Raw genomic sequence first — 26,805 nt, forward strand, 5'->3', positions numbered from 1 at the left:
AATATCTAAATCTATCATGCCGGAAGCCCAGCTCGAGGATGTTAGGTATCCCTACGATTCCTCAAAGCTTTCGTGCAGTGTAGTAAACTCCGTCCGTCCGTCCGTCCGTCTGTCACCAGGCTGTATCTCACGAACCGTGATAGCTAGACAGTTGAAATTTTCACAGATGATATATTTCTGTTGCCGCTATAACAACAAATACTAAAAACAGAATAAAATAAAGATTTAAGTGGGGCTCCCATACAACAAACGTGATTTTTGACCGAAGTTAAGCAACGTCGGGCGGGGTCAGTACTTGGATGGGTGACCGTTTTTTTGCTTGTTTTGCTCTATCTTTTGTTGATGGTGCGGAACCCTCCGTGCGCGAGTCCGACTCGCACTTGGCCGGTTTTTTTGCTTGTTTTGCTCTATCTTTTGTTGATGGTGCGGAACCCTCCGCGCGTGAGTCCGACTCGCACTTGGCCGGTTTTTTTGCTTGTTTTGCTCTATTTTTTGTCGATGGTGCGGAACCCTCCGTGCGCGAGTCCGACTCGCACTTGGCCGGTTTTTTTGCTTGTTTTGCTCTATCTTTTGTTGATGGTGCGGAACCCTCCGTGCGCGAGTCCGTCTCGCACTTGGCCGGTTTTTTTGCAGATGCGTCCCGCGTGGAAGTAGACGGGTCGCTCGGCGGCGTGCAGGTGGTGTCGCTGTGCGAGGGCGCGGGGCTGCACACGCGCGTGCTGAGCGCCGGCCGCGCGCCCGCGCCCGCGCCCGCGCCCGCGCCCGCGCCCGCGCCCGCGCCCGCGCCCGCGCCCGCGCCCGCGCCCGCCGCGCGCCCCGACCAGCGCGCGCTGCTCTTCACCATCACCCGGCGGGTCACGGCGGACGGTAAGGCATTAAGAACTATTATGTATCATTGTCTACGTTAACATGACCAGTGAAGAGTACCGTGTTGCTTTTAGTCATAGACTAGGAATCCTCTAGACTGAGTTTAGAACAATGATTTCAATGAAACCGATGCTGCCAAAAATACGGGGGTGCGGGGGGACGAGGTGAGCGAATCCCGTGCCGTGATTGGTCCGTTCAAAGACACGGACCAATCACGGCACGGGATTGACTCGAAGATGGAGTAAAACTACCGTATGAGTGGCAGAGGGGGTAGCGTTACTATGCTCAGTCTAGAGGATGTCTTGTCTGTGCTTTTAGTAAATCACATCAATTATCATGTCGTGCCTTCGGCTGTCTCGCGAAAAAAAATGTTAAAATATAAAATAATCTATTGCAACTTTGAGTTATTACATAACATTAGTATCTGGCTCTCAATAGTATTTTATACAATCGTGATATAATGGAGAGCTTTTCAATCGAGTACCGTGTTTAGGCAACGAAGCTTGCTGAGTTGCCTAAGTAAAGGTACGAGATTGAAAAGCTTGATTATATCACTATTGTATACAATACTTTTTCTACGAGTCAACAAAAAAAATACTTAAAACTAGTAGAAGAATCATATATATGTAGGTAAAAAAACCAAAAGTATACAGCTAAGATGCGCGAGCAGCCGCGATACCTTCATACTCATACGCGACCCGGCCCCCGCGCCCCGCGCCCCCGGCCGGTTGGTCAACGACACCTTCTCGTAACTCATGAGGCCCTGGTACTCGCTCCGCGCTTTCGATTGGTCAATTTCATTATAGTTGACTAAACTGTATCGAAATGAATATTATAGTTGACTAAACGGTATCGAAATGAATATTATAATTGACTAAACTGTATCGAAATAAATATTATAGTTGAGTTGGGGTCCCATAGTGAAAAAAGTATGCGATTTCACTTTGGTATACGAAGTCTTAATTCAAGCATTGCAGTCGACGAGTAGAAAAAGTAGGTTTCCGTGTGTCTCAAGAGCCAGTTCCTTCCCGATTACAAGCGTGAGGTTACAATGTTAGACATTTTATAGTACATACTTACAATTTCAACAATATTGCAATTCAATTAGAGAAAAAAATAAACATGCGAACCTAAAATGTTTTCTTGTATTTATACACTACGAGCTTTTGTCAGAAGTACAAATATCTCGCTGTCTTTAATCTTTTAAAATACAGTAACAAACAAAATTTACAAAACTTTTTTATAACAGGTGTGGAAGCTTCAGTGGCCCTACACGTCGCCAGCGTATGGGTGACACACTCAAGTGCCTTACTACATGAACTACGCTCCTGCCTCACAGAGTTCAAACAATACCTCGCTAATCTAGCTCGCTCTATCCGCGCCGCTGCCCACGACATGGCCGTGGGACTTGTGGGCAGGTAATACTCACAATATATAATTAATTCAACTAAAAATACTATAAATAGATTGCCTGTCCGAAACAGGAATAGAACCAGTGGTATCTCCTTGTAATCGCGAGCCAAGCGCACCGGAAAATTGAGTGGTTAAAGATAGGTACATAATCCTTTTTTTACTACAGTCACTATCACATGTAACAAATACTGATCATTTATAATGTATGTGTAAATACTTTATTTACTACACATTATGTGAGACAGAGTCCCATCATAATTCAGTAGCGGACTCAACTGCAAATATGTTTAACAAAATACGTTTGTTTCAGGGGTGACACGCTGTACGCAAACCCGAAGATTTCGACCTCAATGGAGGGTGTATCGCCGCGGCGTCGCACCACCAGCTTAGGTTACTCTATTGACGAGCCTGCCGAGGAAATTAATCTCACGTAAGACCATTAACTAGTAGTGTTATGGAATTTGGAATGTGATACGAGATTTCTAAGGCGCGGCGAAATTAATTTTAAAATTATGTTCTTTTTTTGTAGAGTAAACATCGAACTGGAATCCCCAGTGGTGGTGGTACCCCGTTCAGCGTTGTCCCCGCAAGTATTCGTGGCCCACCTCGGCCGCATGAGCCTCGCCAACCGGCCGCGCGGGCTCCGCGCCGCCTACCGCGTGCGCGTCACCGACATCTCGCTCGCGTCCGTGAGTACTAGTGTCCCCGGTGTGTGTAGTGTCCCCGCTAGTGCTCGTGGCCCACCTCGGCCGCATGAGCCTCGCCAACCGGCCGCGCGGGCTCCGCGCCGCCTACCGCGTGCGCGTCACCGACATCTCGCTCGCGTCCGTGAGTACTAGTGTCCCCGGTGTGTGTAGTGTCCCCGCTAGTGCTCGTGGCCCACCTCGGCCGCATGAGCCTCGCCAACCGGCCGCGCGGGCTCCGCGCCGCCTACCGCGTGCGCGTCACCGACATCTCGCTCGCGTCCGTGAGTACTAGTGTCCCCGGTGTGTGTAGTGTCCCCGCTAGTGCTCGTGGCCCACCTCGGCCGCATGAGCCTCGCCAACCGGCCGCGCGGGCTCCGCGCCGCCTACCGCGTGCGCGTCACCGACATCTCGCTCGCGTCCGTGAGTACTAGTGTCCCCGGTGTGTGTAGTGTCCCCGCTAGTGCTCGTGGCCCACCTCGGCCGCATGAGCCTCGCCAACCGGCCGCGCGGGCTCCGCGCCGCCTACCGCGTGCGCGTCACCGACATCTCGCTCGCGTCCGTGAGTACTAGTGTCCCCGGTGTGTGTAGTGTCCCCGCTAGTGCTCGTGGCCCACCTCGGCCGCATGAGCCTCGCCAACCGGCCGCGCGGGCTCCGCGCCGCCTACCGCGTGCGCGTCACCGACATCTCGCTCGCGTCCGTGAGTACTAGTGTCCCCGGTGTGTGTAGTGTCCCCGCTAGTGCTCGTGGCCCACCTCGGCCGCATGAGCCTCGCCAACCGGCCGCGCGGGCTCCGCGCCGCCTACCGCGTGCGCGTCACCGACATCTCGCTCGCGTCCGTGAGTACTAGTGTCCCCGGTGTGTGTAGTGTCCCCGCTAGTGCTCGTGGCCCACCTCGGCCGCATGAGCCTCGCCAACCGGCCGCGCGGGCTCCGCGCCGCCTACCGCGTGCGCGTCACCGACATCTCGCTCGCGTCCGTGAGTACTAGTGTCCCCGGTGTGTGTAGTGTCCCCGCTAGTGCTCGTGGCCCACCTCGGCCGCATGAGCCTCGCCAACCGGCCGCGCGGGCTCCGCGCCGCCTACCGCGTGCGCGTCACCGACATCTCGCTCGCGTCCGTGAGTACTAGTGTCCCCGGTGTGTGTAGTGTCCCCGCTAGTGCTCGTGGCCCACCTCGGCCGCATGAGCCTCGCCAACCGGCCGCGCGGGCTCCGCGCTGCCTACCGCGTGCGCGTCACCGACATCTCGCTCGCGTCCGTGAGTACTAGTGTCCCCGGTGTGTGTACAGTTTGGCAAAAAAGAGTAGAAATTAAAAAGTGGCAACACTGTAGTGTCGTCAGTTTTCTTATATAAATTGGTTTGAAAGGGACACTACAATGTTGCCACTTTTTAATTTACTACTCTTTTTTGCCAAGCTGTAGTGTCCCTGCTAGTGTTCGTGGCCCGTAAAGTAAAAAAAATCTGCTGCCAAAAATATATAAAGATTGTACAAAATTATATAAAAAGTGATCTTAGTGATCTAGCATGTCTGTCTGCTACCGGCGCGACTCAACATGTCAAGTTGCGCTTGATATGAAAATATGCTTGGAGTTTTTTCTTTTCATTATTAATATAATACATTTCTACCTAAGGTGGACGTGAGCTCTAAACTAAAGCAGACAACACTCAGCGCCGAAAGCATGCCGTCCATCTACGACGCCGGCGGCGGCAAGCCTGTGTTACACAACACAGCGCTGCAGCTAGCCGTGCATTATGGGCATCTCGAGCCGAACGCTGAGCCACAGGTACTTTTTCAATAGTTAAAGTCTAGTTATAGATTCTGAAAGCATGCACGAAAAATTGAATCACAGTACATTCGTTTTTGGTTACGGGTCTTCTTCGTCATATCCGTAGATTGTGACCATCAGATGTGCTGATTTTAACTAATTTTCTCCATGTATTGCTTTGTTTTAAAATATGTTTTTTCAATGCATTGGCAAATAAAAATCTCGAGAAAATGTTTAACCATAAAATACAATTTGATTTGTTGTTGTGTTGCAGTGTGAAGTGACCGGTCACGTGGTGGGCGGCCTCCACGTCTCGGCGCGTCGCGAACAATACGAGCAGCTGCTAGACACTATAAGATATCTCAGCGCCGCTGACGAGCCTGCACCCGCGCCTATGCCTACCCAACAGTACCATCAGGTATGCATTTTTTTATTGTATTGTTCAAAGCCGCTTATTGCCAGTAGAGCCTTCTTTTATGCCGATGACAACGTATCAGCGTCAGTTCAGGACCCGCAACAGGTAATATTAGATGCCTTCACGCCTCGATGGCGCCGATTAGCCGCACCAGCGAAGCCGACGCTTCAACAATATCACCATGTATATAATATACACTAAAACAGAGTGAAATATGATTAAATGGCTCGGCGTGTTTAATCGCACAATGAGGATTAACAAATTGGCTGGTGTATTAACAAACTGTTTGTGCTGCGTGTACAGGAGTCGATGTCGGTGCAAGAGATGGAGCCGGCGGTGCCCACGCTGCGGCTGGACCCCGCGCTGCGCGCCGCCGCGCTCGCCGCGCCGCCCCCGCGCGCCGCGCCGCCGCCGCGCCCGCTCACCCGCCAGCACGTGCCGCTCGAGGGTACACACACACACACACACATGGGTGTCGTATAACCAGTGTAGAGTCATATGTAGAGCTACACCCAACAATACGGTTAGATCCCGCACTACGCGCCGAGACTGTACACACATGCATACATGAAGAGATATGTAGAGCTAGCTTCATTCTACACCTGCGAAAACCATGAAAACGATTCACGTTACGTATTTTACGATAAGAAATATGATCGCCACCCGAATTCTAAAATTGTGTTAAAAACATTCTATCCGTTTGAAAAATCGGACGGATTAAGCCGAAGACAACTCAAAACAGTTTAGTGTTTACACGGTAACTACACTCGTTAGAAAACTCATAAGTTTTATACTTTCACCTCGCTTTTAATCACTTGTATGTACTTACTATAATGAGAGAAGATTGAAAACAGACTAAAAATTAATCATTATGACTGTTCCCAGTGCATTTCGAGCTGTCCTCGTTCACTGTGGAGCTGCGCGCCGATCTCGGCCGCGGCGAGCGCAGTCTGGTACAACTGGCGTTCCGAGAGTTCGCTGTGCGCCTGCGACGACCGCGCCCACACGAATCTGACCTACACGTGAGTACATAACCGTTACTTTACACTGTTCTAATATGAACCTAACTAACTACAAATCTAGAAGGTTTATTCATTATTGTGCATAGAAATATTTTTTTTTGGAGTCAAATTGCCTCGACAGATTTCAGGTTGCCCATATAAGAACTACTATAATGTAAGTTTAAAGGTACATTTCTCAAACGTTGACCGCGTATATTTTGCTGTAATAGTGCTTGAAAGAAAATCTTACTCGAAGGACTAATACGTTGTCTATGGCAAAAATGCTCGTACTACTTTATGCAATTAAACACTTCATTTGAACTGAATATTAAATCCAAATACTTAGTGCCAGTTGCACCATCCGCACTTGACAGACTAATCAACGTCACCCGGCGCGCCGCGGCGCTTTACGATGAAACTTTCCATAGAATAAAATTCAGCGAACTTTTTAACGATGACAAACAGTTTGGTGCAACCGACCCTTATTCTATTTGTTATTTCTGCAGGTATCCCTCCACTCCGTAACAATGGAGGACTTGACACAGGACCCGGAGTCCAAGCACCGCATGCTGCTCGTGTCGCACGCGCCGCACGTGCCCGCCAAGGCCGTGTTCGTGTCCAAGTCGTGTCCGGACTTCGGCCGTGCGCCGCGCGCCGCGCGCACCGTGTCGCTGCCGAGCGGGTTGAATGTAGACAGAAAGGTATACAGGCATAGTTCTGCTCGTGTCGCACGCGCCACACGTGCCCGCCAAGGCCGTGTTCGTGTCCAAGTCGTGTCCGGACTTCGGCCGTGCGCCGCGCGCCGCGCGCACCGTGTCGCTGCCGAGCGGGTTGAATGTAGACAGAAAGGTATACAGGCATAGTTCTGCTCGTGTCGCACGCGCCACACGTGCCCGCCAAGGCCGTGTTCGTGTCCAAGTCGTGTCCGGACTTCGGCCGTGCGCCGCGCGCCGCGCGCACCGTGTCGCTGCCGAGCGGGTTGAATGTAGACAGAAAGGTATACAGGCATAGTTCTGCTCGTGTCGCACGCGCCACACGTGCCCGCCAAGGCCGTGTTCGTGTCCAAGTCGTGTCCGGACTTCGGCCGTGCGCCGCGCGCCGCGCGCACCGTGTCGCTGCCGAGCGGGTTGAATGTAGACAGAAAGGTATACAGGCATAGTTCTGCTCGTGTCGCACGCGCCGCACGTGCCCGCCAAGGCCGTGTTCGTGTCCAAGTCGTGTCCGGACTTCAGCCGCGCGCCGCGCGCCGCGCGCACCGTGTCGCTGCCGAGCGGGTTGAACGTAGACAGAGAGGTATACAGGCATAGTTCTGCTCGTGTCGCACGCGCCGCACGTGCCCGCCAAGGCCGTGTTCGTGTCCAAGTCGTGTCCGGACTTCGGCCGCGCGCCGCGCGCTGCGCGCACCGTGTCGCTGCCGAGCGGGTTGAATCTAGACAGAGAGGTATACAGGCATAGTTTTGCTCGTGTCGCACATGGGACGTGTTCATGTCCAATGCAGTGTCCGGGTTTCGGTCTCGGGTACTCGAGAGGTATCGTAGAATAATAAATAAGTATTGAATCAGGACAACGATGTAATATATTAAAAGATTAACTAAAGACCCAGTTTGTCTGGCCAGCTATTTTATGCTCATCTCATTCTTATCCTGTAGAGTACATATGAATGAGCTAGTATAATTCTCTCATATTCTTCTGTTCTTTCACCGTTGTATGACCAAGCTAACCTCTTAACACAAAACGAAGCGCTTTTCGACAGCTTGTGAATTATAAAACGAGCCAAAGTCTCATTCTAATAAAATATTCGTCCGCTGATATTACAAATCTCAAGATTTCCTGAAACGAACCCCAAGTTGTGGGTAAAAATGGTGTTGTTTCTATGCAGTATCACCGCTCCAAACGTGACAGCAAATGCGGGGCCACGCCACCCTGCTCGCCGGAGCTCGGCGTCACAACGGAGACAGCGGACGCTGAAGCGGAAGCGGACGCGGAAGAGGGCGCGGGCGACGGGCTTGTTAATGTGACCGTGCGGATACGAGACCCGCAGCATACGAACTTTCACGATCTGTATAATCGGGTAAGTGGAATGTTATGTCTGGGATGTAAAACATCCCACCATGTACACCGGAGCTCCACGTGACCGTGAGGATGCAAGACCCGAAATTCTATATCTATGAGTAAACCCCTTAGTTAACTTAATTTATGATTTTGAGTGAGTTCTCATTCCGAAATGAAGTTAGAATAAAAAGTTATTGTCGTTGACAAATAGTAAAATTTTCAAAAACTCCAACGAGGCAATGAAAATGCTATATGTTCTGATTTTTCGTACCTTGTGGGCTGGACTGAAAAACCTGTTCCTTTCTCGCTTATAATATTCCTTATTCGGTCTCCGTCCCACAGGTATCCCGCCATACTCGAGTCCGGTTCAACTGCCTAAAGTTAGTAGTCAGCATCGACAGTTGGGTGGCGGTGTTGGACTTTTTTGGCGTGGCCGGGGAAGACGCGGACGAAATATCGGAGCCTCAGCCGAGTGCAGGTGAGTCTTCAGAGTAACCTCATAGTGTCTACCTGAGTATTAGTTGAGCGCAACCAACTAGAGACTTAATAGTAACCACAATAAGGTTGATTCTGTCGTAGACTCTTCGGAGAGGCTGGAGTGAAAGATGAACTACCCGAGACAGCCACAAGTTGCGACTCTCTAATTACTGCTAACAGGGTTTATTCTAGTTTGCTGTCTTGACTGCTTTTCTAAATCATTACATATAATTATTCAAATTTGATACGTATTACAAATACTCAAGTGATATTTTTTCCCTCCAGAAACCAGCGTGTCCCCATCCGACCAATCACCAGAAGAAGGCACAACCCAAACTGAAATGTCCATCCGGTCTCTCAGCGTGGTCCTAGTGGGCGCGCGTGGGGAAGTGTGCTCGGCGCGCGCTCTACGGGTGCGCGCTAACGCGCAAGCGCACGCGTCCGCGCATACGCGGTCCTTACGCCTAGCTGTGGGCGGGTTGCACTTGGCGGATTTGACGCCGCGTGCGCCGCTGTGGAGGGATAGGCTCAGGACGCATGGGGATAAGGCGCTCGAGATACTGTATACAAGGTGCGTTTACGTTATTGTGAATAAAGACGCGGTTTAAAGCATATGGGAAGTTTAAGCGGTCACAGTAACCTAGGAACGCTTGCGACTTCAGAGAAGTCATGTAGCATTTAAAATTATAATACAGAGTTAGAGATAATTGTTGTTATAAATATCTGCCTTCGCCTTCGACTTCCGCATTTAACTTTAACTGTTACATAAATAAAATATTTGTTGTCGTCAGACTCAGCGCCACAGAAGCGGCGGAAGCCGGCTACGAAACGTCCCTCACCGTGGCCCTAGGGCCGGCCACATATGTGCATACAAAGAGGTTCATACACGAGCTGTATGCGTTCGCGCACGACTTCCGTCAGCTGCGGCGCGTCATCGTGCAAGCGAGACAGAAGGTATGGTACCAATGTCCTTATCAGGCCCGACTTTTTCAAAATAAGACAGAAAAATCTATTGAAAACACTATCACTTCAAAGTCAGGTGGACTTTGATGCACAGATTTTTAAAATGGCACGCGAAGCCGTTTGTCTAGTGAGATTTATTTATGTCATAATAATAAATTACAATATAAATTATTCTGAATTGTCGGATCGCATGCTTAGCTTTAATGGTCAAGTAGCAAATACCTCACTGTATGCATCTCAATCTGTCTTTCAATATATCTCATAACATATCGCCGCTATACTTACTAAACCTCGTATCTGCAACACTCATTTGATGACAAAAACACCCGTATTCCGAATGAAAGAAAAGCGACATTTCCACCAAATGATTGTTGCAGATATGAGGTTGAGTAAGTATAGCGACGATATATAACAATATGATACGATTAAAACACCGTTCTCAGGTATCAGTATCCGTCGGCGTGTCACCAACAAGCCGTCAGCGTCTGTCCGTGCGCTGCCTGTCCCCCGTCATAGTGCTGCCCGTGTCCGGGCGCAGCCGCGGCGCACTGCGCGCCGAGCTGACAGAGCTCACCATAGACAACTGCTTCAGGAAGGCGGGGGACGCTGACACTGTCAGCACGAGGACGGACCCTGACGCTAGTGAGTGTACAGCCATTAACGGGCATAAGGGTATCAGAAATTACGCAAAATTGAACCGTATCAGTTTGAAATAAAGCTCAAAAGTATGGTGGGAAACAAACTCTCTCTTATAAAGACTTGAAGTGCTTTTTTTTACTGTAATTTTCAATTAGGGCTTCGTAGACAAACTAAAATCATACTTTTTAATGTTAAATACTCTATGATACTTCAGACTGAACTGAAATATTCCTTCTCTTACTGAACGGAAAAAACGACATCAACGAGTTTGCAACAACTGTTTTTGCACTTAGATTCTTAAGCGCTTAGATTTCCGATTATACCATTCGCACGTGTCGCGTATGGAACTCCTGTTCCATAACGTCGTGTCTGTAAATATAGCGACAGTACAGATGAACAGGTTTCCAAAATGTTGGAAGACTTCTGAGAAGTTACTCACTTCAAGAAATAAGGGAGCAATCCGTTTTGATAATTAAACAAGTCGGTTCTCCGTTGAAGGTTCAGGGGTGCCTTTGCCTAGCACCCTAGCAGTGGTACTCGAGTCTTGGAGGATACAACTAAACGGAGTAGCCATTAACAGGCTTTCCCCTCTGTCGAAAATAGGCGGCCAACGGTCATACACAATGTATGGACTGACGTTTATCTGACATGGCTATTTTTACGTTACGCATACATTTGACGTTCCCCTCCCCCGCAAAAATCGGCAGATTGTACAGAAAATTACAGACATGGCGTCTCCGTTTGATTATATCCTCCAAGACTCGAGTAGGTTAAATAGGAGGAATTCCACGCAAATGTTGATAACATTCTGTCGTGACATTAGTAATCGTTCGTTTCGTCGCAGGTTACCACGAGTTGCTGGACGTGCGCAGGATCCGGCTGGAGCAGCTGAGCGTGTGGTGCGCGCGCGGCGGGCGCGGGCTGCGCGTGCGCCGCGCCGGCGCGCCGCTGCTGCCCGCGCCCGCGCGCCTGCTGCTGCACGTCGAGCGCAACCTCAGCAGCACGCACAACGGTACTGCGCGGGCGCCCGCCTACTGCCTGTGTTCGTCGTTATCTGGTCCCACCGACCCGCCTAGCGGGCGCCTATTTCTTTGCATGATTTTTGGAGATTTTTTTGTCCTGCAGTAAATACACAGGTTAATTTAAAAGTGGAAAAATTACTGTCTCGGATGAGACTTGAACTCACGGCCTCTGGATCGATACTCCGACGCTCTGCCACCTGAGCCACCGAGACCTCATGATCCATAGCCAGCAAATCTTTCCACTATATGGGTCAAGGGGACCCGACCCATCATCATAAATAGCATCGTTCGCAGACGTTTCTACTTGTTAAAAATGAAAATTAATATATTCAGGATGTTTGGAACATCGTTTGCCAAATTTGCCATTAGAATTTTTTTTATAAACAATCCTTTGTAGCAGCAGCTGTTGCGTAAAACCACATCGGGTGCAATCCGGTTGAAGTTGTTAATTAATTCAATCTGCACTAAATCGTTTCTTAAGCTGATTATTTTCTTGCAGTACCGGACATGACGGTGCAAGGCACGCTGGCGACGTTACAATGCGCACTGGACCCTGCGCAGTACAGATTAGTGCGGGGCGTGTTAGCACACAACTTGGGCGAATGTGTGGCCGACCTTCCCCCACACGTTCCACTCCCAGCCACGACGGCGCCGCACCATGAACAGGTTCACTACAGTCTTTGGACACATCATCTTTAAGACTCGACTAGTATTTAGACTAGTCAACCGGCCGAAATTGTGTATATCTTCTATTAGGCTAGTAAGACTAAATAATGGTAACGTTTTAAAATTAAAAAGTAAATACAACGTTGTCTTATGTTTTTTAGACATTTATCGTTTACATCTATAGTTTTTCAGCCTCGCCTTTAAGACTCAGCTTGCGACTCAAAAAGTAAAGCTGATTCAGCTTCTTTAACACATTCACTGCCAGCAACTCGCTAGGGAAATTCACGCTTTTCGCTACATACGGTTATTTCCGCATTATCGGCTACGCTCGTAGCGCGTAGCTCGCGCTGGCACGGCACGGAATGTGGTAAGGGCCGGTACGGGTTGCACCAAACCGTCTCTCACGTACGGAAAATGTCATACTACCTACTTCTCAGAGACTGTGATCAGTCTGTCAATTGTGGTTGGTGCAATTCAAAGCATCCAATGATGTTCTGTACTGGTTAACAGTCCCAGGTGTGGACAACATCCTCCATCAAGCTGGACCTCCTCGACGTGACAGTGGAACTGGAGCCGGAGCATGGCGTCTCCTCGCTGGCCTGCATCAACTTCATCAAGTCGCGTCTGCTGCTCGAGACCTACTCCGACCTGAGCCAGGATATCGACCTGGTTTCGCAGGTGGGTTTAGATTCTTTAGATCTAGATGTTTCGTTATTCACTAAATAAATAAATAATGAAGGACATTTTTTGGAGACAAATTGACAAATTGACAAAGCCCCACGGCTGAAGGTGTAAGGCTTGTGTTGTGGGGACTCAGACAACGATATATATAATATGTATATAAATACTTAAATACATAGAAAACAACCATGACTCAGGAACAAATATCTGTGTCATCACACAAATAAATGCCCTTACCGGGATTCGAACCCAGGACCATCGGCTTCATTTCATAGGCAGGGTTACTAGGTCATTAGACTCCCTAGAAGAATGGTGGCGCGATGTGTAACATTTCAGTTACCATGACTACCACTGATAGGTTAAGAGGTTGGGAGTAGGGTGCGCTCCCGTTACTGGTTTTCTATACAAAATCCGTCCTGGGAGTCTCGTTCTCGGTTCTCAACAATCAAATTAATTACGTGAACATATCCTTGCCTCTCCAGTGAGAGTTGATTAACACATTTATTGCCACCCAGCCAAACAAGACATCCGCGCCAGGCCACAAAAAATTCCCCGATCCCGACTGTCGGGTCGTCCGGCCTGGGAACGAAATCATAAAATACCCGATAGTCGAGTTTTCGGCACTGAATGTGTTAAAAGTGGTATGGAATACACTGTGTAACCCTTGTTACTCTTTGTTATCTTAGGAGATCCTTGTGAGCGACACGCGCTACGTGAACGAGCCGGCCAACAGGCGAGGGAACGTGTTCACGCACATCGTGCAGCCCATGGCGGACCATCGGCACAGCGTGCAGGCCGAAGTTCACGCGAGGTAAAACGACACTTTTCATCCCTCCTGGCCCCTGTTCGAAAAGTTACCTTTTCATATGTAGACAGCAAATATATATCCTTCTAAGGGCCATACAAACGAAACATCCAAAATTTGCCACTGAAATTTGAACCTAAAGTGTAGGAAATAGAGTTGATTTTGCGTTGTTTGAAAATTGAACGAAACAAAGCAAAAGCGACTCTGTTCCAATTGAACATGGTTTAAATTACATCGAACTGAATAAGTACTATAGGTAGGACCTTCCCATCACGCAAAATAGGCGCAATAATATGACGTCGAGTTGCGGAAACCAAGCCCGCGAATACCTATAAGTAACCTATAACCTATAGGTAGGACCTTGGGCCTTAGGGGGATATTGGGTGTGGTGTAATGGATGAAATGGATCTCTGCTAAGGGGGTTTCGACGGAAGCGTTGTAAAAGGTTCATAACTATACAATTACGGTCTGCAGCTTCATAAAGATTAGAGAGTCTGTGACGTCGGCATCTGTTGCTCTCTAGACGACCCAGAGGCCACCTTTGCCCATCATTCACCTTGCTTGCAATCTGGTTATTACGTTGTTTATTTTTTAGAAAACGTGGCGATTCATCAGCGTACACGATCTTAGTGAACAACATGCGGCTGATGGCTATCCTGGACTGGTGGGAAGCGGCGAACCAGTTCATCATGCAACTACCCCTGCCGCCTTGCGACCCTGACCAGCAGCATTTGTAAGTGCCTATGCTAACTGCTACAATCTCCTTATTTAACACCCGAAAGTTCTTACAGACGAACGGTCGGATACTTTGCGGTAATAAGGAAAACTTACTATTTGTATCTTGTCCGTCATGTGCCAAAGCATCCAAGTAAAAGTTCATTTTGTAGAATACGCGTCAAATCATTAAAAGTCAGGCAAATTACTGGTGAGAACCTGTAATTGGCTTTTTGTATCACATTTATAAAACCTATTAACATGTTAACAGCTGTTGGATCTCCGAATAGTAATAAATAAATAAATAAATAAATAAATTAGCTTTGACTCGCCTTCATTAGCCTCGTCATAATTTATCATTTTTAAGTTCTGTTATAATTTTGATTTAACCTCCTGAGACTAATCAAATGTACATTATAATGTACAAATTCGTGCAATCTAATTTGAACCTTTCATGAACCAAATAAAGTAGCATTTCTTTTGTTTCATTGCTTTTTAAAACAAACGAAATTCGTTCTAATTTTCTTATAGAATAAGGTTCAAACTAAAAATATGAAAACTTTATATGGTGGGTCTTACGAGGTTTATGTTTTCTCAGGGAAGATGCTCTGTCCGCATCGCTAGGACAGATGGGAGCGGTTTCAGCTGGAACCGGCCACGATGGACAGGTGGAACTCAAGCTGAACGTCACCGACTCGCAGCTCGTACTGGTCGAGGACGCGTCCATATGGGACACCAACGCTGTCATACTCAAGGTCAGTACACTTCAAATAACCGTTTCCTTTTATATGTATCTATGGTAATTGAAGGGATGTTTACAAAAACAACATAACTGACTACACTGGTTGACACCTGAAACGATTAACAATGTTCTTAAAAAAGTGTCAAACGCTCTAAGCAGTTATGTTGTTTTTGTAAACATCCCTTCAATTGTATTCGAAACAAATTAGAAGATTTTTAACAGTTTCCGAGCGCATCTTTAAATGTAATGTATTGTCAAATATACGACAACGCCTTATTTGACCCAAGCGTTTATCACGATATGTTCTTGCTGTTATCATTTTTAAATTGAATTAAATTGTAAATACTTCTCCAACCGGAATTTAATTAAAATACCAAATACTACATGGCGCAGTCGGTAGTATATCTATTTTGAATATTTTTCGCTTTGTTGAAACTGAAGGTCCTGAAGGCTTGTTTTTCATGTTCAGAGTACGACGGTGATCACTTACCGCGTCGCAGACGCAGCGAAGCCAGTATCCTGTGAGCTAAACGAGCTAGAAGTGTTCTCGTGTGTGCTGGGGCTGGAGGAAGAGACCGCGCTCGCTATAGTCGACCCCGCCGCGGTCACGGTCGCGCTGCACAAGGATCGCTCGCTACACGTAACTATTTTACATATGTTTAGTTTGTCATCATGTCACTGATTCATGGCACAACTTGTGGTAATTAAACAAAGCCTATCATATGTTGTAGGAGAGAAAAAAATACTAAATTTCATACGCATTGATGCTCCTCAATGATGATTCCTACTTAAAACAATATTAGATACAATATTGTAATTATTTATTACAATCGGGAAGAATGGGCATTGATAGATGGATTAATATATCGTACTTCGTGCCGGATATGTATCATTCTAACATTGCAGTTTTGGTTAGTAAATGATCGATTAAAAATCGTAGGGTATACTTCCGGTATTCGATTTCTAAGATACAAATACAGTACTGGAACAGGGAATTCCCGGTTCTTGCCATACATCCCCTAAAAATAATCTAATTTCAGATATCAACGGGCACGTTGAACCTGCGATTGTCGTACCACGACATGCGCATGTTCGCGTCGATGATACAGTCGCTCCCGGCGCAAGTCCGCGCCGCCCTCTCAGGTACCTCATCATATATCTGTTTGAACAGTCATATTATTTTGAAAACTGACAGACCAAAAAAAGTAGTTTACGTTTTTCTTAATATTTGTGGAATTGGTAATGAATGATGATATTTCCCAGGCAAAACAGAAGAAGAAACGGTAGACGCAGACGCCCCGGCCAACAGTCTCCACATGCGGGCGGGGCCGACGGCGCGCCTGCTGCCGCCGCGCTGGCTGCCGCTGCGCGCGCCGCCGCCGCAGCCCTCCGCGGTGTGGCCGCTCCGGGCCGTGCAGGTACTGACATCGGTGGACCTTATGTCTTTGGAATAAGGATAACGAAATGTCAGATAACGATATGTATGGTACAGGAGCGGTTGCTAACCCAAAAGGTATCATAAGAATTCATGGTGACTGTATTACGTAGTGAACGCAGTTTTCTTTTGTTTAGTCTTTATGACTTGACGTATTTGCGCTGTGTGACCACTGTTAGCCGTGTTTATCGAAAAGAGTCATTTGGTCGATGATTGATACGATAAGTAATATTAGAAAATGTCTTCTAAACTGAGAATTTGATAGGCGCAATGACCTAACTTTTACTTATGTTTTATTATTCAAAGCTAACAACTTATATTAATTGTAAGCTGCTCTTTCTGCAGGTGACCGCCGAGTGCGTGACGCTCTGTGTGATCGACGACTGTCTGGACTCAGACGTGCCGTTACTAGAGGTCTCTTTAGCTGACCTTAACGTGGAACAGGTATGTTTCTTGACACTGAGACAACTATGTTTCTTGTGTATTGATATTTTTCAATCTATCGTAGTTTCTGTGCGTGTGTGTGTTGGGGTTGGGTATATAAAACCGGTTGGTTTTGTCTTAGGACCTGCGTAAGATTGAAGAGTCGTTTTCGGACCCCGTGCTGGTGTCTACTCCATGCGCGAGCTCCGGGGCCACGGGCGCCAACAGCGCGGGCGCCGGGCGGCTGGGCGGCGCGCTCAGCGTGCACTACTACAACCGCATGCTGTCCGGTTGGGAGCCCGCCATCGAGCCCTGGAGGTGAGTCATTGTCGGACCCCGTGCTGGTGTCTACTCCATGCGCGAGCTCCGGGGCCACGGGCGCCAACAGCGCGGGCGCCGGGCGGCTGGGCGGCGCGCTCAGCGTGCACTACTACAACCGCATGCTGTCCGGTTGGGAGCCCGCCATCGAGCCCTGGAGGTGAGTCATTGTCGGACCCCGTGCTGGTGTCTACTCCATGCGCGAGCTCCGGGGCCACGGGCGCCAACAGCGCGGGCGCCGGGCGGCTGGGCGGCGCGCTCAGCGTGCACTACTACAACCGCATGCTGTCCGGTTGGGAGCCCGCCATCGAGCCCTGGAGGTGAGTCATTGTCGGACCCCGTGCTGGTGTCTACTCCATGCGCGAGCTCCGGGGCCACGGGCGCCAACAGCGCGGGCGCCGGGCGGCTGGGCGGCGCGCTCAGCGTGCACTACTACAACCGCATGCTGTCCGGTTGGGAGCCCGCCATCGAGCCCTGGAGGTGAGTCATTGTCGGACCCCGTGCTGGTGTCTACTCCATGCGCGAGCTCCGGGGCCACGGGCGCCAACAGCGCGGGCGCCGGGCGGCTGGGCGGCGCGCTCAGCGTGCACTACTACAACCGCATGCTGTCCGGTTGGGAGCCCGCCATCGAGCCCTGGAGGTGAGTCATTGTCGGACCCCGTGCTGGTGTCTACTCCATGCGCGAGCTCCGGGGCCACGGGCGCCAACAGCGCGGGCGCCGGGCGGCTGGGCGGCGCGCTCAGCGTGCACTACTACAACCGCATGCTGTCCGGTTGGGAGCCCGCCATCGAGCCCTGGAGGTGAGTCATTGTCGGACCCCGTGCTGGTGTCTACTCCATGCGCGAGCTCCGGGGCCACGGGCGCCAACAGCGCGGGCGCCGGGCGGCTGGGCGGCGCGCTCAGCGTGCACTACTACAACCGCATGCTGTCCGGTTGGGAGCCCGCCATCGAGCCCTGGAGGTGAGTCATTGTCGGACCCCGTGCTGGTGTCTACTCCATGCGCGAGCTCCGGGGCCACGGGCGCCAACAGCGCGGGCGCCGGGCGGCTGGGCGGCGCGCTCAGCGTGCACTACTACAACCGCATGCTGTCCGGTTGGGAGCCCGCCATCGAGCCCTGGAGGTAAAAATAACTACTTACTGCTAAAGCTACTGGTTGAATCAGATAATGGGAAGGCCAGTGAAAACCTTCCATGCTATGATAATTAAAGAAAAAGAACCGTCCCAGTTCCCTACAGCTTTAATCTACAAACTTATAATTTTAGGGTTTTTTAAAACGGTGGATTGCCATTTCGGAACAGCTCGGGACGAAAAATTTAGTAACTCGCACTAAAATAAATAAAAACTTGTTTCATACAAACCTATAGCTTTTAAAACGCCGATTGTTGGCAATGTCATATTGAGAGTTGCCTTCAGGGGGGGGACAGTCACATTTTTTTTTTTTTTTTTTTTTTTTTTTTTTTTTTTTTTTTTTTAATTAGTATGCAGTTTGGTCGACCTTGTGACCAGCGACTGCTCTTGTTGGGAGAAGATTGGTAACGTGGCCGTAAGGGCCACGTCACCACCAAGGACGAAAGGGAAAGGAAATTCACAGGAGTAAGAAAAGAGAAAAGCAAGAATAGAGAAGAGAAGAGAAGTTAATTTGTAGCAAAAACAATAACGCTAGGTACAGAATGTTTTGAGTTGTACAGAAGTTTTGAGTTATGAGTTCCTGGTCTTTTCCCAATGGGGGCGGGTAGAGTAGTACCCCACAGGTCTGCGCAGGTTAGGTTTGTAACGAATAGTAGGAGAATTATTCCCACTATTCGTCACAAACCCGCCTTTGTCAATTTCTGCCTCTCTTATTTGGTCCGGGACAGTCACATATAAAGCCCTTTATTCAAAAAAATAGCACCACCTTTATCATTGAACACTAAACTTTTTTTTTAAATATGGCTACATTTTATTTCCTCAGAACGTCTTAAAAGTCTCGTATCTAGGACATGCAACAAACAAAAAACATTTAATAGAACAGAGTATTTTATGGCCATCGTTGCCATGGAGACGATTGTCACAATAAAAAACATTTTTGTCAAATAAAACTCAAAATATAATATTTTCGTATTTATTGTACTACAACATAATTCAGATAAATAAAAAATACTTTCGGTTATACAATGTTAAAAGAAACAAAGTTTTCATACGCCATCACAGTCGCTGAGAACTTTACAAGATAATTCAGAAAAAACCATGGCGGGTAGATTCCCGACCTGCTGCGTGTAATTGTGTTTCGTGGTCAATTGTGTGTTATTTCAGCCGTGTATGTTACGAGAGCAGAGAGGTCTCCACGAAGTCCACAATCAACTTATTTCAGATGCGGTGATGCACGTCTGTCCAAATCCAGACAAATACCCTGAGCGTTTTAAAGTTTGGGTTAAGCTTATTGGGGGCAAGTTGGATACCCCGTCAGATTATGAATTTTATAAGAAGAAGAGGGTCAAGAGGATTTGTGATCTTCATTTTACAGATGAACATAAAAATCGCTTTAAGCGACTGAATGCAATAGCAGTACCGACGCTATGTCTACTTGGTAAGTTAATAATAACACTATAACCACACAGCTACACAGCCACACAGCTAGTATGCCTGGATGACGGTTTTGAAGCCTAAATCACTATACTAAGTATGCTAAACTTTTACTCATAATTATCAAAAAATTGCATGTAAATAAATAAAATACCTATGTAATAATAAATAAATATTACAGAACATTATTACACAAATAGTCGCACAGTAAGCTCAATAAGGCTTGTGTTGTGGGTACTTAGACAATGACATGTATAAACTTTTATATACCTATAAATACTTAAAAATACATAGAAAACATCCATGACTCAGCAACAAATGTCCGAGCTCATCACACAAATAAATGCCCTGACCGGTTTTGAAGCCGGGACCATTGGCTTCATACGCAGGGTCACTACGTACTAGGCCAGACAGGTCGTCAAAAGCTGTCCACAATTGTAATTTACAATGCACCTACATGTGGAACTGAAATTATGCAACAATTTTGGATATGATATACCTTTTGTACAGTCAGCAATAGTATGTACTTATTCGCTTAGCACCTTTGCATACTAACTTCTATGCAGGGAGATTAGGTACCTTTCTTTGCAGATGACTCTGCCAGCGCGAGCTACGCGTTACGAGCGCAGGCGTAGCCAACAGCATGCGAAAGATTGTAGGTCTATGTAGTCAAATTGACTACACACAGAAAACCCGCCTAGCGGGTCACGGAATTGAACGCGTATGCAAAGTTTTTTGTTGGTGCAATAAAATTTAAACAATCATAATTTTAATACACTTTCAGGCACAACCACCTTTCAAGATTCTGCTCCTATCTGACATTCAAGCCACCTTTCATTCTGCTGCTTCTACGTCAGGTAAATCACAAACCATCCATATTCATAACTACATTGTTAATTAAACACTCTACTTTTCATTTCGATAACGAGGAAAGTAAAATGCATGTGATTTAAAAAAAACATGACTGAGTACTGTATACATTTTTATACTGTTTCTAGAGGGTACTTTGAATTAACAATTTAGGTTAAAGAATCGTTATTTATGGAATGGAGGGTTAAAAATCAGAACGGAAATTGCAAATCTATTTAAAACGAAATTTCAATTATTTATATAAAAAAATGAAAAAAAATCGTCCTTGGAAAGTTAACGCATTCACTGCCAGGGGGAGTGGCCTAGGAACAAACTTGTATGACGGTCGACGCACATGTGCGTCAGTGGCAGTGAATGTGTTAATGCTCTAGTGCAGAAACGTATCACTTTCTGCAAACCTTTTAGAACAACAATGACCCTCTTTCAGAGCATGAGAAATGAAAATTATACACCTAAACCTTCCCCAAGAATCACGCAGTCGAGTAAATACTTTGTACAGTACTTAGCTCGGGATTTGGTAGCTGCGTAACAAACCTGTTTTTCCACCCATTGAAAGGCTTTTTTTAAATAATGCGTCGGTGGCAAATAAGCATACAGCCCGCCTGATGGTAAGCAGTCACCATAGCCTATATGGATACCTGAAACTTCAGAGGTGTTACGTAGGTACGTACACGTTGCCTACCCTAGGTAACACTTCGCACCCTCGTTGAAATGATCTAAATATGTATATTTAAAATAAGGTTTGTGTGTAAACATACGTATAATATGTTTTTTCAGGCACCTCCAGCGCCCAACATATTTCTCCTGAAATAAACAATCAACCTACCTTTAATTTCGCTACTTCTGCCCCAGGTAAATAACGATCCTTTCACTCACGTACTAACTGTACTAATAAAAGTAGGTAACTCAGAGTGATGTCTCAGTCCATCTGTTATCATTTCATGGCTTACTTAAGATGCAATAGAATAATAAGAACGTGTGTGTGTGTGTGTGTGTGTGTGTGTGTGTGTGTGTGTGTGTGTGTGTGTGTGTGTGTGTGTGTGTGTGTATGTGTGTGCGTGCATGTACATCTGTGCATGTGATAGGCAGGCATATAATCTTAATAGGTAGGTAGGAAAAAAGGAATACCTACAATTGATATCTATATTTAAATTTTCTACTGGAGCTGAAGTTGTTTCTAATTAGTGCACTAATAAATTTGAGATAAATTGGCAGTAAAAAGATGGGAACATAATTAAGACAAGGGTAAAAATAGGCATCTTGGCTAGGCACCCAGTTTACTAAGTAACTAGCCCTGGCGTCCGTTCCGTAGCGGTGCGCGCGTATTATGGCTAGACACCAAAATCGGCGTAGGCCGCATGTACTCGTAGTGACGCGATGTCATCGCGGATTGAGCCACACCTGTTCTAACATAGGAGAATAAAGCGCTTTGTGTGTCTTTTTTTATTAACCGACTTCCTTTCCCAGAAGTAGGAGGTTCTGTATTCGGTTGCGGTTATTTGTTATGTATGTTCGCCGATTACTTACTCCGACATCCGTGATCCGATTTGAGTACTTAATTATTTTTAGTTTGAAAGGAGGTCCTCAATTTTTAAGGTACGTGTATGGTGATTTGGTTGTTTTCTTAAGCAACTCGAGAATTTTCTCTCGCAAACCACCAATTTGATGAAGTGAAGCATGAGCTGCGTTCTCGCGCGCGAGTCCATACTTGAAGTCGATGGATTTTTTTGATGATAATGAATAATGATAAAGATAATGATGTTTTTAGGGTTCCGTACCCAAAGGGTAAAAACGGGACCCTATTACTAAGACTCCGCTGTCCGTCCATCCGTCCGTCCGTCCGTCCGTCCGTCCGTCCGTCCGTCCGTCCGTCCGTCTGTCACCAGGCTGTATCTCACGAACCGTGATAGCTAGACAGTTGAAATTTTCACAGATGATGTATTTCTGTTGCCGCTATAACAACAAATACTAAAAACAGAATAAAATAACGATTTAAGTGGGGCTGCCATACAACAAACGTGATTTTTGACCGAAGTTAAGTAACGTCGGGCGGGGTCAGTACTTGGATGGGTGACTATTGGTATTGGAAATGACTAAAGAGACTGAGAGGTGAAGGGTAGGTGTGGGAGGTGAAGTCTGAAGGCAGGGTGGTGTTTGAGGGGTTTGAGGTTGGGGGTTGGGGAGTTGGGGCTTGACGAGTCATGGTCTGAGAGGCTAGGGGGTTAAGGGGTGATTTAAGCCCTGCAGATAGTCCTTGATTTGTTTTAAGGGTTCCGTACCCAAAGGGTAAAAGCGGGACCCTATTATTAAGACTTCGCTGTCCGTCTGTCTGTCCGTCTGCCGTCTGTCTGTCTGTCTCTCTGTCCTTCTGTCTGTCTGTCTGTCCGTCCATCTGTCTGTCTGTCACCAGGCTGTATCTCATGAACCGTGATAGCTATACAGTTGAAGTTTTCACAGATAATGTATTTCTGTTGCCGCTATTAAACAAAGTAGTTTCCCTGTCTGTCTGTCTCTTTGTATGCTTAGATCTTTAAAACTACGCAACTGATTTTGATGCGGTTTTTTTTAATAGATTGAGTAATTCAAGAGGAAGGTTTATGTATAATTTGTTAACCCGTGCGAAGCCGGGGCGGGTCGCTAGTTTATAATATAATTGTTACCTACATATTTGCTGTGACTTATTTTTCAAGAGTGTTTTTAATAAGAAAGACACTTCAAGATCGCTTACCTACTTTCTATTGCTAAGGAAAAGTATACTTAGTTTTGATGATACCTAAGTCTACAGAAGAGTGACCCTTTATGGCATAAGTTGTAGCGATTATTACGTTGGAGTTTTTTTTTTCAAAAATAAGCTTTATAATACTTCCAGGGCAGGCACATCCATCCAGCGCCCAACATTTTCCTCCTAGAATGGGCTATCAGCACGCCTTTCATTCTGCTTCTGTGCCAGGTATATGATGGTTCCTATATATTCATGATATTAAAATGAAAAAAGAGCATTATATTTTATTTCATTATAAACTGAAATACATAGTATGTGACTTCCTCCTCGCGTTGTCCCGGCATTTTGGCCACGGCTCATGAGAGCCTGGGGTCCGCTTGGCAACTAATCCCAGGAATTGGCGTAGGCACTAGTTTTTACGAAAGCGACTGCCATCTGACCTTCTAACCCAGAGGGTAAACTAGGCCTTATTGGGATTAGTCCGGTTTCCTTACGATGTTTTCCTTCATCGAAAAGCGACTGGTAAATATCAAATGATATTTCGTATATAAGTTCCGAAAAACTCATTGGTACGAGCCGGGGTTTGAACCTCCGGATTGCAAGTTGCATGCTCATACCGCTAGGCCATCAGCGCTTCCTAAAATAATTTGATTTGTTCCCAAAGTTGTGTAATAGTCTGGAGTTAAATTAAACACAAGTCGTCTCCACGATTTTCGTAGACATCTCTTCTAAATACCTAAAACTGGTATGGATGTGGTCCTCGTGGTCTCTAGAATACGAATTGACCGGTTTTAGTTTATGGCGAGGGGGACGTGTCGATAAAAAGGGGGGGAATGTGGGCGGCCGACCAGCATTGATATTTGTTCACATCTTGAGTCCTATGGGACCGATCGGTTCGTTTCAGGTGTCGTTTGAAAGAGTATTAAACGTGCTATTATTGCTTCATAATAACTGTAGTCATAACTGTAGTCGTTTAGAAAATATTTTAAAATATATGATTTTTTACCGTGCATAGATGGCATAAGTACTGACAAAACATGCGTCTAACTCAATAAATTATAACTTTACCGCAATTAATGTTATTACAAAATATACGAGAAATTTCATTAGCTTTCTAAAAACATAAGGTTTATTGGTGTATGGTATTATATAACCATGTAATGATGAATTTTGTTCAGCATGGGTCACTACGCACCGTCACGTAAATGGCGGGCGACCGACCTCAACTGTTCATTGTTTCTCGGGTTCTATTTTACTGATCAATTGGTGATGGATACCATTAGAAAGAATGTTAAATGTACAATAATTGGTTTCTAATAACCGTAGTCATAACTGTAGTCATTTGCAAAATAATTGAAAATATATGATTTTTACCGTGCATGGACATAAGTACTGGTAAAACATGCTTCTAACTCAATAGATTATAACATTACCGCAATAAATATTTTCAAAATATACGGGAAATTTTATGAGCTATCCAAAAATATAAGTTTTATTGCTTTATAATGTTGTATAACTAAGTAATCATGAATTTTGTTCAGCATGGGTACTGTGCACCGTCACGTAAATGGAGCCCGGCCATCGTTGAGTTTTCATTATATTTCAGGTTCTATTTTTCTGATACATGGTGGATACCATTTGCAAGCATATTAAATTTTCTGTGAATACTCGATTGTTTGAAATCTGAGGCCCAAAATAACCATTTTAAAAATATTAAAGAAAATGTTTAATTTTTACCTTAGAGGTTTGCTTAGTGACTGAAATAATTTGAGAAAGAGATAATGTAGTAAATATAGCGTGAAATTTTTAGAGTAAAATCAGCAAACTATTTATTAACTTTCCAAAAATATTGTTTAGTTACCGTACAACTATATAGGTATGCCAGGACCAATTTCGCCAAGCAAGCAAACACACGGCGCGGCGAGCGCCTGGTAGACCAGCAGCATTCTATTATTGTTTGACAGTACATTTTATAATGTAGGTATCCAAAATGATAAAATATCGATATAAATGATGGTTTGTTTGTTTTGTTTTTTTATCACAGGAAACTTAAGTATATTTTGACTCTTTGACAAAAGCCCAGTTCTAGGTTCATAACATCGTTAAGTTCGTAGCTTTCATGTTTGCTAAACCACTGCATATGAAGTACTTAATATCTGTGTTGTTATTTGACTCACGCGTCTACACGTAAAACGTTTTCAAACCCACTCCGTAGTTAATAATTTAAAATCACCTTTTTAGTGAGATCTGAGGCTTGTGGCGTTAAAGAGATATTTGTCGCCGCACGCTCCAGGATGCAAAATAAGTGACTACTATTTGAGTAGCAGCGTATGTCCACATAATAACTATCCGTGAAGTCCGGTTTTAAGTATAGTAATAGTAAGATAAGGTCAATATTGAGTAAACTATCTATATTATATTTATTTACTATTTTATTTTACGGTCTAATTTATAGTTTTTGCTTACCTATTGATTCATTGGCGTTTGGCATTGTAGTTTTAGCTTGTAAGTATGACTCTATTGACAGTTATAAGATGTACTACGGTATTTAAATAACGCTCGTCTGTAACTACATGATCTTAGATCTATAATAGCGACTCATAACTTCTCTGTTCGACTGTAAGTCATACAAGAGAGTTAAGTAGCGATTGCGATATAAAAAGCTATAAGTAGAAGGCTTTATCACACGTTTAGAACCTTAAGTGCAAATTGCAGATTATTACTCATATAGATGTTAAGGTTGTTCAATTCACTTTGAGCTATAAGCTATAATACTAGCAGCTTAACATGCAATATAGCGCCCAAAACAGCTACTGTAGATCTTAAATCTTTAGATGAACCTTTTAAACACTTTTATCTCACCAGAGCCTGTAAACTGTAAACTAAGACTATAGATGTAGCTATTCTAGAGCCAGGCTGTCTTTAGGTAAGAAAATAGGTGCTAAGTGTCACCTAATTGTTTGTTGGGATTTATATGACGGTGCGCAGTGACCCATGCTGAACAAAATTCATTATTACTTGGTTATATAATATCTTACACCAATAAATCTTATGTTTTTGGAAAGCTAATGAAATGTCTCGTATATTTTGTAAATACATTAATTGCGATAAAGTTATAATTTATTAAGTTAGAACCATGTTTTAGCAGTACTTATGTGCATGCACGGTAAAAAATCATGTTTTCAATTATTTTGAAAATGACTAAAGTTATGACTACAGTTATTGAAAACCAATTATAGTACGTTTAATATTCTTTCAAATGGTATCTATCACGAACTGATCAATAAAATAAAACCCGAGAAATAATGAAAAGTTGACGCCGATCGCCTGCCATTTACGTGACGGCGCTTAGTGACCCATGCTGAACAAAATTCGTAATTACTTGGTTATATAATATCATACACCAATAAAACTTATATTTTTGGAAAGCTAATGAAATTTCACGTACATTTTGTAAGAATATTATTGGAGTAAAGTTATAATTTATTGAGTTAGACGCATATTTTATCAGTACTTATGCCATCCATGCACGGTAAAAAAATCAAATATTTTAAAATATTTTGTAAATT

General features: G+C 45.6%; 1 protein-coding gene across 1 annotated transcript in view; it reads left to right on the top strand.

Annotated features, from left to right (window-relative positions):
* The window catches only part of LOC134649179 (intermembrane lipid transfer protein Vps13D), a 102,398-nt gene that overhangs the window by 24,853 nt on the left and 50,740 nt on the right, over positions 1-26,805 (top strand). Inside the window, exons 37-63 of the mRNA XM_063503895.1 lie at positions 634-764; positions 2,041-2,285; positions 2,591-2,710; positions 2,810-2,969; positions 4,595-4,747; positions 5,004-5,147; positions 5,448-5,592; positions 6,030-6,166; positions 6,652-6,846; positions 7,135-7,290; positions 7,431-7,586; positions 8,025-8,216; positions 8,540-8,675; positions 8,960-9,245; positions 9,466-9,628; positions 10,081-10,279; positions 11,121-11,288; positions 11,798-11,964; positions 12,481-12,642; positions 13,332-13,456; positions 14,046-14,183; positions 14,763-14,919; positions 15,376-15,546; positions 15,947-16,049; positions 16,170-16,324; positions 16,687-16,785; positions 16,907-17,082. Coding sequence (XP_063359965.1) covers positions 634-764; positions 2,041-2,285; positions 2,591-2,710; positions 2,810-2,969; positions 4,595-4,747; positions 5,004-5,147; positions 5,448-5,592; positions 6,030-6,166; positions 6,652-6,846; positions 7,135-7,290; positions 7,431-7,586; positions 8,025-8,216; positions 8,540-8,675; positions 8,960-9,245; positions 9,466-9,628; positions 10,081-10,279; positions 11,121-11,288; positions 11,798-11,964; positions 12,481-12,642; positions 13,332-13,456; positions 14,046-14,183; positions 14,763-14,919; positions 15,376-15,546; positions 15,947-16,049; positions 16,170-16,324; positions 16,687-16,785; positions 16,907-17,082 — 4,339 coding nt within the window. The remainder of the gene's footprint in view (positions 1-633; positions 765-2,040; positions 2,286-2,590; positions 2,711-2,809; positions 2,970-4,594; positions 4,748-5,003; positions 5,148-5,447; positions 5,593-6,029; positions 6,167-6,651; positions 6,847-7,134; positions 7,291-7,430; positions 7,587-8,024; positions 8,217-8,539; positions 8,676-8,959; positions 9,246-9,465; positions 9,629-10,080; positions 10,280-11,120; positions 11,289-11,797; positions 11,965-12,480; positions 12,643-13,331; positions 13,457-14,045; positions 14,184-14,762; positions 14,920-15,375; positions 15,547-15,946; positions 16,050-16,169; positions 16,325-16,686; positions 16,786-16,906; positions 17,083-26,805) is intronic.

Source organism: Cydia amplana, chromosome 6, assembly GCF_948474715.1.
Source record: "Cydia amplana chromosome 6, ilCydAmpl1.1, whole genome shotgun sequence".
Classification (NCBI taxonomy): domain Eukaryota; kingdom Metazoa; phylum Arthropoda; class Insecta; order Lepidoptera; family Tortricidae; genus Cydia; species Cydia amplana.